Raw genomic sequence first — 15,000 nt, 5'->3', positions numbered from 1 at the left:
AATGACTATCGCCCTTTAACACTTACATCTATAATTATGAAGTGCTTTGAAAGGCTGGTCATGATACACATCAACACCATCATCCCAGACACCCTAGACCCACTCCAATTTGCATACCGCCCCAACAGAACCACAGATGATGCCATCTCAATTGCACTTCACACTGCCCTCTCCCACCTGGACAAGAGGGGAAATACAGGGCCAACACAGGGCCCCTCAGGTGTGTGCGCTCAGTCCCAACACAGGTGTGTGTGCTTACCCCAACACAGGGCCCCTCAGGTGTGTGTGCTCAGTCCCCTCCTATACTCCCTGTTCACCCACGACTGCGTGGCCACGCACGACTACAACACCATCATCAAGTTTGCTGACGACATGATGGTGGTAGGCCTGATCACCGACAATGATGAGTCAGCCTACAGGGAGGAGGTCAGAGACTCTCTCCCTCAATGTCAGTAAGACCAAGGAACTGATCGTGGACTATAGGAGAAAGAGGGGAGATCACGCCGCCATCCACATTGGCAAGGCTGTTGTGGAGTGGGTCGAGGGCTTTCCTTGGCGTCCACATCACTAAGGACTTAACATGGTCCACATACACTCCCCACAGCCGTGAAGCGGGCACAGCAGCACCTGTTCCTCCTCAGGAGGCTGAAAAGATTGGGCATGAGCCCTCAGATCCTTAAAAAGTCCTACAGCTGCACCATCAAGAGCATCTTGACTGGCTGCATCACCGCTTGGTATGGCAAATGCACCGCCGTTGATCTCAAAGCTTTACGGAGGGTGGTTCGGAGGGTCCAGTACATCACTGGCGGGGGGCAATTACTTTTTCACACAGGGGCATTGGATGTTGTATAACTTTGTTAATGAAGTAAATTAAATAAGTATGTAATTGTTGTATTTTTTCATTCAGGTTCCCTATCTAATAATAGGTTTTGGTTGAAGATCTGATAACATTCAGTATCATAAATATGAAAAAATAGAGAAAATTAGAAAGGGGCAAATACTTTTTCATGACACTGTACATACACATTACACTCACACACACACACATTTACACTCATTTACTGCTGCTACTGTTCTTTATTTTACTTTATTTTATTATCTATCCTGATGTCTAGTCACTTTAGCCTGCTTTCGTTTACATATCTATCTCAAATATCTTGTACCTCTGCACATTGACCTGGTACTGATACTTCCTGTATGTAGTGCCATTCTTGTGTATTTTATTTGATTCCTCTGTGTTACTATTTTATTTATATTTTAAGACTCTGCATAGTTGTGAAGGGCTTGTAAGCAAGCATTTCACATTAAAGTCTACACCAGTTGTATTCAGTGCGTGTAACAAATAAAATTTGATTTGATTTGATTCCCACGTCACCGTGAATCTCAGTGTTTAAAATTATTGTTTTTAAAATGTTTTAACTTTCGATGATGTCATCGGGTAGAACTTTTAAACTATTTTTGTTCTACAAAACATAGAAATGTGCTGTTTTCATGTAGTCACTGGTATTGTGCTGGAGATAATGAACATTTGGTTGAAAGTGTTGAAATTGCCCTTTAAGTGTGTGTTTAAATGAGATAGTATGTCCTTCTCTATTCATAGCATACTCTTAGGTTCTAATTCTCAGAGTAAAAAACTCTACGGACACTATGAAAGCTTAACCAAGTTTAATTCTTCCCAGAAGATCAGTACAGCTGCATTCATACAAAACATGTTTCCACCAACACAAGTATATATACTCCAATTTAGATGCACTCCTCCTTCTCTCCAACCCTTACATCTGTTATGGTTCGACAGGAAGACGAAGTGATGGGGTAATAAACTGTTCCTCCTCCCTTAAGGTGACCTGACCTGACCTCAACCCCTTTGATGCCTAATCCAAAGTTCTCCACCCATATCACCTATAGCACTCCCTTAAAAGCCTCCCCTCTACCCAGCACATTCCAAAGCCATCTGGCTCCTACAGATAACCATTTAACTTCTGATGTAAATACCAGTCTCTATCACTCATCAGATACTATAGTATTACTTCTGATGTATCATGTCTCTAGTATAACAATGTTAAACAAAGTTTAACCCAGAATCTAACAATACAGAGAGTTTACAGATTTAGGAATTATGACTGACTGACACACTGTATCCCACTGCTGGCTTGCATTTGAAGTTAAGCAGGGTTGGTCCTGGTCGGTGGTCACTGGATGGTAGATCAAATGCTGCTGGAAGTGGTATTGGAGGGCCAGTAGGAGGCACTCTTTCCTCTGATCTACAAAAAATATCCCAATGTCCCAGGGCAGTGATTGGGGACATTGCCCTGTGTAAGGTGCTGTCTTTCGGATGGGATGTTAAATGGGTGTCCTGACTCTCTGTGGTCACTAAAGATCCCATGGCACTTATTGTAAGAGTAGGGGTGTTAACCCTGGTGTCCTGGCTATATTCCCAATCTGGCCCTCATACCATCATGGCCACCTAATCCCCAGCTTCCAATTGGCTCATTCCTCTCCCCTGTAACTATTCCCCAGGTTGTTGCTGTAAATAGGATTGTGTTCTCAGTCAACTTACCTGGTAAAATAAGGGTTAAATCAGGCCTCCCGGGTGGCGCAGTGGTCTAGTCTCTGGGTTCGCGCCCAGGCTCTGTCGCAGCCGGCCACGACCGGGAGGTCCGTGGGGCGACGCACAATTGGCATAGCGTCGTCCGGGGTAGGGAGGGTTTGGCCGGTAGGGATATCCTTGTCTCATCGCGCTCCAGCGACTCCTGTGGCGGGCCGGGTGCAGTGCGCGCCAGCCAAGGGGGCCAGGTACACGGTGTTTCCTCCGACACATTGGTGCGGCTGGCTTCCGGGTTGGAGGCGCGCTGTGTTAAGAAGCAGTACGGCTGGTTGGGTTGTGCTTCGGAGGATGCATGGCTTTCGACCTTCGTCTCTCCCGAGCCCGTACGGGAGTTGTAGCAATGAGACAAGGTAGTAATTACTAGCGATTGGATACCACGAAAATTGGGGAGAAAATGGGATAAAAATTTATTTAAAAAAAAATAATAATAAAAAAATAAAATAAATAAGGGTTAAATCAAATAAATGCATTTAATACATTTTGATTTGAATGATTAATTGATGTATTGACTAGTGTTTTGCTGTGTTGTCAGTGTTTGGGGGCACCATGTCTCGTATGTACCGTTTCCCCACCACGGATGGGAACCACCTACGTATCCTGGAGCAGATGGCTGAGAGTGTCCTCTCTCTACACATCCCTCGGCAGTTTGTCAAACTACTGCTGGAGGAGGACGCTGTCAGGTATGCTGTTATACACTGTTAAAATGAAGTGCTTTGTAACACCAAAACTAATTGCAACTGAGCTGCCACCAAGGTGAAGGAGACTAAAGATTAACTCTGCTGGAGTATTAAAACACATCATCCTGAGAGGTTTTTAAACATTACATGACGTGTGTAACAAATCAAATTAAACGTTCTTTGTCACATGCGCTAAATAGAACAGAATAGAACCTTAATGTGAAATGCTTACTTACAAGCCCCTAACCAACAATGCAGTTCAATAAATAGAGTTAAGAAAATAGTCGTTGGTGAACAGGGAGTACAGGAGGGGACTAAGCACGCACACCTGATGGGCCCCGATGTTGAGGTTCAGCGTGGCAGATGTGTTGTTACCTACCCTCATCACCTGGGGATGGCCCATCAAGAAGTCCAGGATCCAGTTGCAGAGGGAGGTGTTTAGTCCCAGGATCCTTAGCTTAGCGATGAGCTTTGTGGGCACTATGGTGTTGAATGCTGAGCTGTAGTCAATGAACAGCATTCTAACATAGGAGTTCCTTTTGTCTAGGTGGGAAAGGGCAGTGTGGAGTGTGACTGAGATTGCGTCAACTGTGGATATGTTGGGGCGGTATGCGAATTGGAGAGGGTCTGAGGTTTCCGGGATGATGGTGTTGATGTGAGCCATGAACAGCCTTTCAAATAACTTCATGGCTACCGATGTGAGTGCTACTGGGCGTTAGTCATTTAGGCAGGTTACCTTCAAATTCTTGGGCACAGGGACTATGGTGGTCTGCTTGAAACATGTGTCAATTACAGACTCGGTCAGGGAGAGGTTGAAAATGTCAGTGAAGACACTTGCCAGTGGGTCCGCGCATGCTCTGAGTACACACTCTGGTAATCCGTCTGGCCCAGCGGCTTTGTGAATGTTGACCAGTTTAAAGTTCTTGCTCACATCGGCTACGTAAGGCGTGATCACACAGTCGTCCGGAACAGCTGGTGCTCTCATGCATGCTTCACTGTTGGTTTGCATCGAAGCGAGCATAGAAGGCATTTAGCTCGTCTGGTAGGCTTGCGTGAACTGGGCAGCTTGCGGCTGTTTCCCTTTGTAGTCCGTAATTGTTTGCAAGCCCTGCCACATCCGACGAGCGTCAGAGCCGGTGTAGTAGGATTCAATCTTAGTCCAGTAGTGGCGCATTGCCTGTTTGATGGTTCAATTGAGGGCATAGCGGGATTTCATATAAGCGTCCGGATTAGTGTCCCGCTCCTGAAAGATAAAGCTATAGCCTTTAGCTCGGTGCGGATGTTGCCTGTAATCCATGGCTTCTGGTTGGGATATGTACATATGGTCACTGTGGGACGACGTTGTCATTGCACTTATTGATGAAGCCGGTGACTTAGGTGGTATACTCCTCAATGCCATTGGATGAATCACGGAATATATTCCAGTCTGTGCTAGCAAAACAGTCCTGTAGTGTAGCATCCGTGTCATCTGACCATCTGACTTCCGTATTGAGCGAGTCACTGGTACTTCCTGCTTTAGTTTTTGCTGGTAAGCATGAATCAGGAGGATAGAATTATGGTCAGATTTGCCAAATCGAGGGCGAGGGAGAGCTTTGCACATGTGACATGCTGGTAGAAATTAGGTAAAACGGATTTAAGTTTGCCAGTATTAAAGTCCCCGGCCAATAGGAGCGCCGCTTCTTGATGAGCATTTTCTTGTTTGCTTATGGCCTTATATAGCTCGTTGAGTGTGGTCTTAGTGCCAGCATCGATTTGTGGTGGTAAATGACGGCTACGAATAATATAGATGAGAACTCTCTTGGTGGATAGTGTGGTCTACAGCTTATCATGAGGTACTGCTCATGCAGGTGCTTCTACACCTGCATTGCTTGCTGTTTGGGGTTTTAGGCTGGGTTTCTGTACAGCACTTCGAGATATTAGCTGATGTACAAAGGGCTATATAAAATAAACTTGATTGATTGATTGATACTCTACCTCAGACAAGCAATACCTAGAGACTTCTTTAATATTAGACATCGCCCACCAGCAGTTATTGACAAATACACACCACAGCCCCTCATCTTACCAGGCGTAGCCTCTCTGTTCTCCCAATGCGCGGAAAACCCAGCCAGCTCTATATTATCCATGTCATCGTTTAGCCACGACTCTGAAACATAAGATATTACAGTTTTTAATGTCCCGTTGGTAGGATAGTCTCGACCGTAGATCATCAAGTTTGTTTTCCAGTGATTGCACGTTGGCCAATAGAACAGATGGTAATGGCGATTTACTCACTCGCCTACGAATCCTAACAAGGCACCCCGACCTTTTTCCTTGGTATCTCCGCCTTTTCTTCACGCTAATAATGGGGATTTGGGCCTGTTCTCCGGAAAGCAGTATATTCTTCCCGTCTGACTCATTAAAGAAAAAATCTTTCTCCAGTTCGATGGTTGCTGTTCTGATGTCCAGAAGCTCTTTTCGGTCATAACAGATGGTAGCAGCAACTTTATGTACAAAATAAGTTACAAACAATGCGGAAAAACAAACAAAATAGCACAGTAGGAGCCCGTAAAACTACAGCCACCCCCTCCAGCCCCATTATTACATTATTATTACACCACTTAATAAAGCGTTGAGCAACACCTTGCCAGGGACTGGGAGCATATACAGTACCAGTCAAAAGTTTGGACACACCTACTCATTCAAGGGTTTTTCTTTATTTGTACTATTTTCTACATTGTAAAAACTATCGAATAACACATAGTGTGCAAAGCTGTCATCAAGGCAAAGGGTGGCTAATTTGAAGAATCTCAAATATAAATTATATTTTGATTTGTTTAACAGTTTTTTGGGATATTCCATGATTCCATGTGTGTTATGTCATAGTTTTGATGTCTTCACTATTATTATACAATATAGAAAATAGTCAAATAAAGAAAAAAACCTTGAATCAGTACAACATTTGACTGGTACTGTACATGTTCATTTAGTGTTTTGATGCTCCCTTTGACATGCACTGAAACCCCAAAAAGTGTTTTCACAACATTCTCTTAAAAACACCAATATTCAGATTGAAGAACCACTTTGGGTTTTTGAGAGTACAGTCATGGCCAAAGGTTTTGAGAATGACATAATATTAATTTTCACAAAGTCTGCTGCCTCAGTTTGTATGATGGCAATTTGCATATACTCCAGAATGTTATGAAGAGTGATCAGATGAATTGCAATTAATTGCAAAGTCCCTCTTTGCCATGCAAATGAACTGAATCCCCCAAAAACATTTCTACTGCATTTCAGCCCTGCCACAAAGGACCAGCTGACATCATGTCAGTGATTCTCTCGTTAACACAGGTGTGAGTGTTGACGAGGACAAGGCTGGAGATCACTCTGTCATGCTGATTGAGTTCGAATAACAGACTGGAAGCTTCAAAAGGAGGTGGTGCTTGGAATCATTGTTCTTCCTCTGTCAATCATGGTTACCTGCAAGGAAACACGTGCCGTCATCATTGCTTAGACAAAAAGGGCTTCAAAGGCAAGGATATTGCTGCCAGTAAGATTGCACCTAAATCAACCATTTATTAGATCCTCAAGAACTTCAAGGAGAGCGGTTCAATTGTTGTGAAGAAGGCTTCAGGGCGACCAAGAAAGTCCAGCAAGCGCCAGGACCGTCTCCTAAAGTTGATTCAGCTGCGGGATCGGGGCACCACCAGTACAGAGCTTGCTCAGGAATGGCAGCAGGCAGGTGTGAGTGCATCTGCACGCACAGTGAGGCAAAGACTTTTGGAGGATGGCCTGGTGTCAAGAAGGGCAGCAAAGAAGCCGCTTCTCTCCAGGAAAAACACCAGGGACAGACTGATATTCTGCAAAAGGTACAGGGATTGGACTGCTGAGGACTGGGGTAGTCATTTTCTCTGATGAATCCCCTTTCCAATTGTTTGGGGCATCAGGAAAAAAGCTTGTCCGGAGAAGACAAGGTGAGCGCTACCATCAGTCCTGTGTCATGCCAACAGTAAAGCATCCTGAGACCATTCATGTGTGGGGTTGCTTCTCAGCAAAGGGAGTGGGCTTACTCACAATTTTGCCTAAGAACACAGCCATGAATAAAGAATGGTACCAACACATCCTCCGAGAGCAACTTCTCCCAACCATCCAGGAACAGTTTGGTGACGAACAATGCCTTTTCCAGCATGATGGAGCACCTTGCCATAAGGCAAAAGTGATAACTAAGTGGCTTGGGGAACAAAACAATGATATTTTGGGTCCATGGCCAGGAAACTCCCCAGACCTTAATCCCATTGAGAAATTGTGGTCAATCCTCAAGAGGCGTGTGATCAAACAAAAACCCACAAATTCTGACAAACTCCAAGCATTGATTATGCAAGAATGGGCTGCCTTCAGTCAGGATGTGGCCCAGAAGTTAATTGACAGCATGCCAGGGCGGATTGCAGAGGTCTTGAAAAAGAAGGGTCAACACTGCAAATATTGACTCTTTGCATCAACTTCATGCAATTGTCAATAAAAGCCTTTGACACTTATGAAATGCTTGTAATTATACTTCAGTATTCCATAGTAACATCTGACAAAAATATCTAAAGCCACTGAGGCAGCAGACTTTGTGAAAATGTATATTTGTGTCACTCTCAAAACTTTTGGCCACGACTGTACTGATATTGTTTTAAAACAATTTCTGTGTATCAGAACACTTACATTGGGTCTACATTCAAACACTCTCCAAACACCAGATCTCAGGTTAGGTGCACTACTTTCATTACACAATAATGGTGTTTTGAGTCTTTTTACTTTTACAGTGTGTGTGTGTGTGTGTGTGTGTGTGTGTGTGTGTGTGTGTGTGTGTGTGTGTGTGTGTGTGTGTGTGTGTGTGTGTGTGTGTGTGTGTGTGTGTGTGTGTGTGTGTGTGTGTGTGTGTGTGTAGGGTGTGTGAACTGGAGGAGTTGGGGGAGTTGTCTCCATGTTGGGAAAACCTGAGGAGGGAGATTATTGCTCAGTACCAGACCATCATCCTCACCTACCAGGAAACCATCGGTGACCTACACGAATATAAAGGTTAGCGCCATACTTTATAGAACATTACACCAACATACCAGAAAACATAACAATCCTGCTAGACTGCACCTAAACATTTTAAAACATATTACTAATATCAGTTGTTAGTATCCTCAAGAACAACACCGCAATCAGTGACGATTTTAGCATGTAAATCTTGGGGGGGGAAAATAAAAAGTGGGATGCATGCCAGCAAAACCATTACACAACACAACACTAAACAATACATTAACTGCACTAAAACGGTGACAAACGGTGCCCACAAACAGCCTAAATAAAGCTGTTCTAACAGCAGTCCCAACATCTTACCACTGCTACACCTGGCTATCAGCGGAGCCTTGTCTGGCAGTGAAACAGTTCATTAGGCCTCATTTACTGCCTTTTAAAAAACATATCTGATATGGCTGACAAATGTGGTTTCTAATGACAATTAAGATGAACAAACTATGGCATAAGGGGACTACAAGCGGATAAGAGGCAATCCCTTATTTCGATTAAGACATTCATGAGCGAGCTAGGACGGACGTAGTCAATATAACTATTTGTTCAGCACTTTTGAAATGTACACCAACAGAATTCAAAACATGGGCTGTTCTTACAGTGTTCTCCCTGTTCAACAAGTCAGAACTGTAGGATAAATAAAGGGGGCATATAAGCAGACCATGAAAGCTCTTACAATATTCAATGATTACATTTCTCTAAAACAGGTTATAGGCTACATGTGTACCACCAAGTCAGAACAGTAGGTGAAATTAAGAGGCATAAATAGAGCAAATTATTAGGGTGAGGCACATGGGCTACTAACAGCTTACTACACAACATACACTTAGTATTACTTTATTAGCTACAGTATACATATCTCCCTGGCATATTACATCATTTATGCAGTAGCATACAGTACAACAATACATTTTTGGACTCACCTTGTGATGTGCTCACTTGAACAGGAAGGTGGCGCAGAGGTCCTTCGTGGGAAAATGTTGTCATCAAAGTCTGGTATTCTCTGGATTTATGGTGCTTTCAAAACAACTGGGAACTCAAAAAAAAAATTTTTTTTAAAAATACATGATTGATCTTCAGGTCGTAGCTCTAGAAAGAGGCCGGATTTACAATTCCGAGTTTAAAATGTATTTTCCCAGTCAGAGCTCGTTTATTTCCAACTTCCCAGTTGTCTTGAACTCACTGAAGTCACGTTTTCGCAGTACGAGTTAACAGTTGTTTGGAGCGCAGCACAAATCATGCTTCATTGACAGCATGGCCCATGTTGAATGTTTATCATTTTAAACTTGGAAAAGAGACACTTAATCCCAGATTTGGGACCACACAGCCACACCACTGAATAGCAGGCTAGTGATTGCTTTGCAATTCTTGCAGTTAGCCACTGTCACTGCTTCCTTCCAAACCACTCATTGTTGAATTTGCAATTTCCAACTTGTTGTATAATGTTTATGTCCAATGGCCGATGAGCACTGATACGTTTTATCTATCATTTCTCTTCATTAAGACAAGGATTAAAAAGGATTTGCCAGTAGATTGTCGACTTGATTCATGATGATGACTGCTAGCTAAGATTTTGAAAGTATGATGTTGACATGATCAGTCCAATCAAAGCTATTGTACATATGAGATGATTTGACGTCATTTTATCTGTGGCCAATGATCTTGAGCCTTCTTGGATGGGCACTTCTAATATAACTCTATTGCATCACCCAAGGGGCTAGAATATTCTAGCTCTCCCCTTAGACTTGGCGGTGACGTAGTTTCCCCATGAGTGACAGAACACTGAGCCAATCAAGGCGCAACACTCCGTATTTTCTGCTGGTTTGCCCCACCACAGAAAGCACTGAGATAGGCTGAAACACCTGCATTTTGGAGCTGCCTTTGCCCAACCTGCCCTGAATGACGGGTCGCCCCTGACTACAATGATTAGCCCTATAAATGGCATGCCAAATTCATGGTATTTTATATGAACTTTTACATTTGGTCATCTAACATATTCATAACATAAATAAAAAAGACTATGTCCAAATGTTAAAGTTTATATAAAATATAATGAATTTGGAGTACAATTTATAGGGCTATGCAATGACATGCTATGACATGTCACAACAGATATATCAGAAACCTGCTACATTAGCACTGTTAGCACTATAATATAATATTTAATATCACTAATGCGTCAGTAACATACAGAAAGAGACCATCAGCAACATGCAAAAGTACAATAGTTGGCATCATCATAACATATCCATCCTACTCCTCTTCCAGGTCCCTCCTTTAAGTCCAGTACTCTGAAAGCAGATAAGAAGCTGGAGTTTATCCCCACTAACCTACACGTCCAGAGGATGAGAGTACAAGGAGAGTCTGGCTATGGTAGGGGACCTGCTATATCTATCAGTCTCTATGGTAGGGAACCTGTTATATCTATCAGTCTCTTTGGTAGGGGACCTGTCATATCTATCAGACTCTATGGTAGGGGACCTGTTATATCTATCAGACTCTATGGTAGGGGACCTGTCATATCTATCAGACTCTATGGTAGGGGACCTGTCATATCTTTTATTCTCTATGGTAAGGGACCTGTCATATCTATCAGACTCTATGGTAGGGGACCTGTTATATCTATCAGTCTCTATGGTAGGGGACCTGTCATATCTATCAGACTCTATGGTAGGGAACCTTATATATCTGTCAGTCTCTATGTCCTTTATATCCATCATTATATCCATCTGGTTCAATGTAATTCTCCACAGAAAGCATGTTTATATCTGTCTAAAAGTGCTCTCTACCCCTTCAACTCCCTCTCCTCTCCCTCCTCCCTCCTCCTCCCTCTCTCCCATCTCTCCTCTCCCTCCTCCCTCTTCCTCCCTCCTTCTCTCTCTCATCTCCCTCCTCCCTCCATCTCCCTTCCTCTCCTCTCCCAGACAGGACCTATGACGTAGTGACTATAGGTGCCCCAGCAGCCCACCACCAAGGCTTTAAGCACTGTGGTCTTCGGAAACTCATCCACAAGTTTGAGGAGGCTAGGAAACAGTGAGACCATATTTTCTTGAGCGTATGGTTGGGGGACCAGAACAGCGTTTTGAATCATTTGTACACTGCAAATTCACCACAAAACAAACAAATATAGTATTTGACAAAAAAAAGTTTTTAACCTTGATTGTATTGGAATATGATCACATATGCCTCTTTATTTATGCATGGGAATATTTGGGAACAGATTTCCTAAATTAAAATAACTTTGAGCTGATTTCCTGGTGATTTTACAGTCTTTTATGTCCAACACCGAAAATGTGTATTAATATTTATTTGCTTAGAAAACTTGGGAAGCCAAATAAAATCAATTGGGGCCGTCAATTGGGAAACCCTGCTATAGAAACATCAGTTCATGATTTAATTGTTATCATTCATTTAGATTTCTAACCTTTGATTGAAATGTCTCCTTTTTGCTTGCTTTCTGATCAGCGCGTATGAGGAGGAATGGTGAGATCTGTCACCTGCTCCGTTTATGTGTGCAGTCTCAGTGGATATGTTTGTTTGTGTTCTGTATTACATCATTTTAAACCAGCACATTTTCACCCTGATCTCTCTCTCTCTCAATTCAATTCAATTCAATTCAATTGACTTTAATGACATGGTAGGTTCGTTATTACTTACATTGTCAAAGTATACATATCGAAAAATAAAAATCAAATATATATGTATATATATACAAAATATATATATATTTATATATAAATAAATGGTGGGACCAACAGCAATAATAACAGTAGTAGTGGACATGGGATTACCATTAACAACAACAACAATATTAATCAGAACAACAATAAATTAAAGCAACAGTAGTAGACCAGTGTCAATATGACTTGAGAAGACATATGACCTGGTATGAAAGACAAAACAAAACTAAGCTAAATGGGAAATATTATCAATGTTACTTTGCATTTTTCACTGGCTGTCCCTCAGGTTGTGGCAGGAGGACACATATTTGGCTGCCAAAACTGCACATTTTGGCTTTTCACCCAATAAATATTTGATTTTTTCTTCATCTTTTATAGTTTCAAATTCTTTGTATTGAGTTATAATTTTGGGAAAGAAATATGCTCTTAGGTCTGAGTATTTGTCACAGTGTAGTAGGAAATGCACCTCTGTCTCTACCTCTCCTCTGGAGCAGAGTGAGCACAGCCTGTCCTCTCTGGGCAGCCAGGTTTGTCTGTGAAGACCGGTCTCTATAGCCAGACGGTGCTCACTGAGTCTGTACCTAGTCAATGTTTTCCTCAGTTTTCTATCAGTTACAGTGGTCAGATAGTCTGCCACCATGTACTGTCTGTTTAGAGCCAAATAGCATTGAAGTTTACTTTGATTTTTTGTGGTGTCTTTCCAATAGGTTATATATTTTTATTTTTGTTTTGTGATGATTTGGTTGGGCCAGATTTTCTGAGGGCTGTCCCGAGGCTCTATGGGGTTGGTTTGGGTTGGTGAACTGAGCCTCAGAACCAGCTGGCTGAGGGGACTCTTCTCTGGTTTCATCTCTTGACATTGTAGAGCTGTGTGATGGAATGTTTTAGGGTCACTTGTTTTTAGATGGTTGTAAAATTTGATGGCTCTTTTTTCTATTCGAATGAGGAGGGGGTATTGGCCCAATTCTGCCCTACATGCGTTATTTGGAGTTTTTCTTTGTACTTGCAATACAGTCTTGCAAAACTCTGCATGCAATATTTCAGTTGGATGTTTGTCCCATTTAGTGAATTCATTATTAGAGAGTGGACCCCATACTTCACTGCCATATAGAGCAATTGGTTCTATAACTGATTGAAAAATTTTGAGCCAGATTCTAATTGGAATTTCAATTTTGATGTTCCTTTTAATGGCATAGAATGCTCTTCTTGCTTTGTCTCTCAGCTCATTCACAGCCATGTGAAAGCTACCTGTGTTGCTCATATTTAGTCCTAGATATGTGTAGTTTTTGGTGTGTTCTAATAGAACTGTGTCCAAATAGAATTTATATTTGTCATCCTTATTTCCCGACCTTTTTTGGAATATCACTATATTTGTTTTTTTTAGGTTAACGGTCAGAGCCCAGGTCTGACAGAACCTGTGAAGACGATCTAGGTGCTGCTGTAACCCCTCTTTAGTGGGAGACAGCAGCACCAGGTCATCTGCGTACAGCAGACACTTGATTTCAGTGTTGTGTAGGGTGATACCAGGTGCTGCCGATTCTTCTAATGTTTTTGCCAATTCATTAATGTAGATGTTAAATAATGTTGGACTTATTGGGCAGCCCTGTTTCACTCCCCGCCCCTGAGAGAAGAAGTCTGTTTGCTTGTTGCCAATTTTAACCGCACATTTGTTTTTAGTGTACATTGATTTAATAAAATCATATGTTTTCCCTCCAATACCACTTTCTATTAGTTTATAAAAAAGACCTTCGTGCCAAATTGAATCAAATGCTTTCTTGAAATCTACAAAACACGAGTAGATTTTGCCTTTGTTTTGGTTAACTTGTTTATCAATTAGAGTGTGGAGGGTGTAAATGTGGTCTGTTGTACGATAATTTTTCAGAAATCCAATCTGGCTTCTGCTCAGGACGTTGTGTTCGTCAAGGAAATGATGTAGTCTGCTATTTATAATACTGCAGAGAATTTTCCCCAAGTTGCTGTTAACGCAAATTCCTCTGTAATTATTTGGGTCAAATTTGTCTCCATTTTTATAGATTGGTGTGATCAATCCCTGGTTCCAAATATCGGGGAAAATACCTGCAGTGAGGATAATGTTGAAGAGTTTGAGTATAGCCAATTTGAATTTGTGGTCTGTATATTTGATCATTTCATTTAAAATACCATCAGCACCACAGGCCTTTTTGGGTTGGAGATTGCATAGTTTTTCCAATAATTCTTCTTCTGTAATTGGGGTATATACAGGATTCTGATAGTCTTTGACTGCTAATTCAAGGATTTGTAATTTTTCTTGTATATCTTTTTGTTCTGGGCTCTTTGTTATATTGCTGTAGAGGTTTGCAAAGTGATTTCTCCACATATCCCCATTTTGGATAGCCAATTCCTCATGATGAGGTTTGTTTAATTTATTCCAATTCTCCCAGAAGTGGTTTGATTCTATGGATTCCTCAATTCCATCCAGCTGATTTCTAATGTGCTGTTCCTTTTTTGTTCTTAGGGTGCGTTTGTATTGCTTCAGTGTTTCCCCATATTGAAGGCGTATATTTTTGTTGTCTGGTTCTCTGTGTTTTTGATTAGATATATTTCTCAATGACTTTCTTAGATTTTTGCAATCATTATCAAACCATTTTTCATTATCTGTTATTTTTGGTTTGCTCTTATGCTTCTTTAGATTAGCCAAGGAGGCTAATTTGTCAAATATAAAGTTTATGTTTCTAACGGCCAAATTTACACCTTCATTGCTGAAGGAGAATGTTAAGGCTAAAAAGTTGTCCAGGAGAGATTGTATTTTTTGGCTACTAATTGCTTTTTGGTAGATGTCTGTACTGTTTGCACTCCATCTATAGGCTTGTTTAGTACCATGTAATTTATTGGGCCGTGATGCTTCATGGTTGGGTTCTGCTCTTCTCAGATACACTGTGATTTTACTGTGGTCTGAGAGAGGTGTTAGTGGGCTGACTGTGAAGGCTCTGAGAGACTCTGGGTTTAGGTCGGTGAG

At 41.8% G+C, this 15,000-nt stretch overlaps 1 protein-coding gene across 5 annotated transcripts in view; it reads left to right on the top strand.

Moving 5' to 3' along the window:
• LOC129816765 (inositol polyphosphate-4-phosphatase type I A-like) overlaps nucleotides 1-15,000 on the top strand; it is a 55,942-nt gene that overhangs the window by 32,438 nt on the left and 8,504 nt on the right. For 4 of the 5 annotated variants that reach the window (XM_055871638.1, XM_055871635.1, XM_055871634.1 and 1 more), the window contains exons 9-13: nucleotides 3,138-3,285; nucleotides 8,195-8,325; nucleotides 10,594-10,698; nucleotides 11,250-11,358; nucleotides 11,791-11,808. In XM_055871638.1, coding sequence (XP_055727613.1) covers nucleotides 3,138-3,285; nucleotides 8,195-8,325; nucleotides 10,594-10,698; nucleotides 11,250-11,358; nucleotides 11,791-11,808 — 511 coding nt within the window. The remainder of the gene's footprint in view (nucleotides 1-3,137; nucleotides 3,286-8,194; nucleotides 8,326-10,593; nucleotides 10,699-11,249; nucleotides 11,359-11,790; nucleotides 11,809-15,000) is intronic. The other variant, XM_055871636.1, reaches the window with a different exon arrangement.

The sequence above is a fragment of the Salvelinus fontinalis genome, chromosome 19 (genome assembly GCF_029448725.1).
Source record: "Salvelinus fontinalis isolate EN_2023a chromosome 19, ASM2944872v1, whole genome shotgun sequence".
In the NCBI taxonomy this organism is placed as follows: domain Eukaryota; kingdom Metazoa; phylum Chordata; class Actinopteri; order Salmoniformes; family Salmonidae; genus Salvelinus; species Salvelinus fontinalis.
Note: the sequence above shows the minus strand (reverse complement) of the source record. Positions and strands in the feature narration are given on the sequence as shown.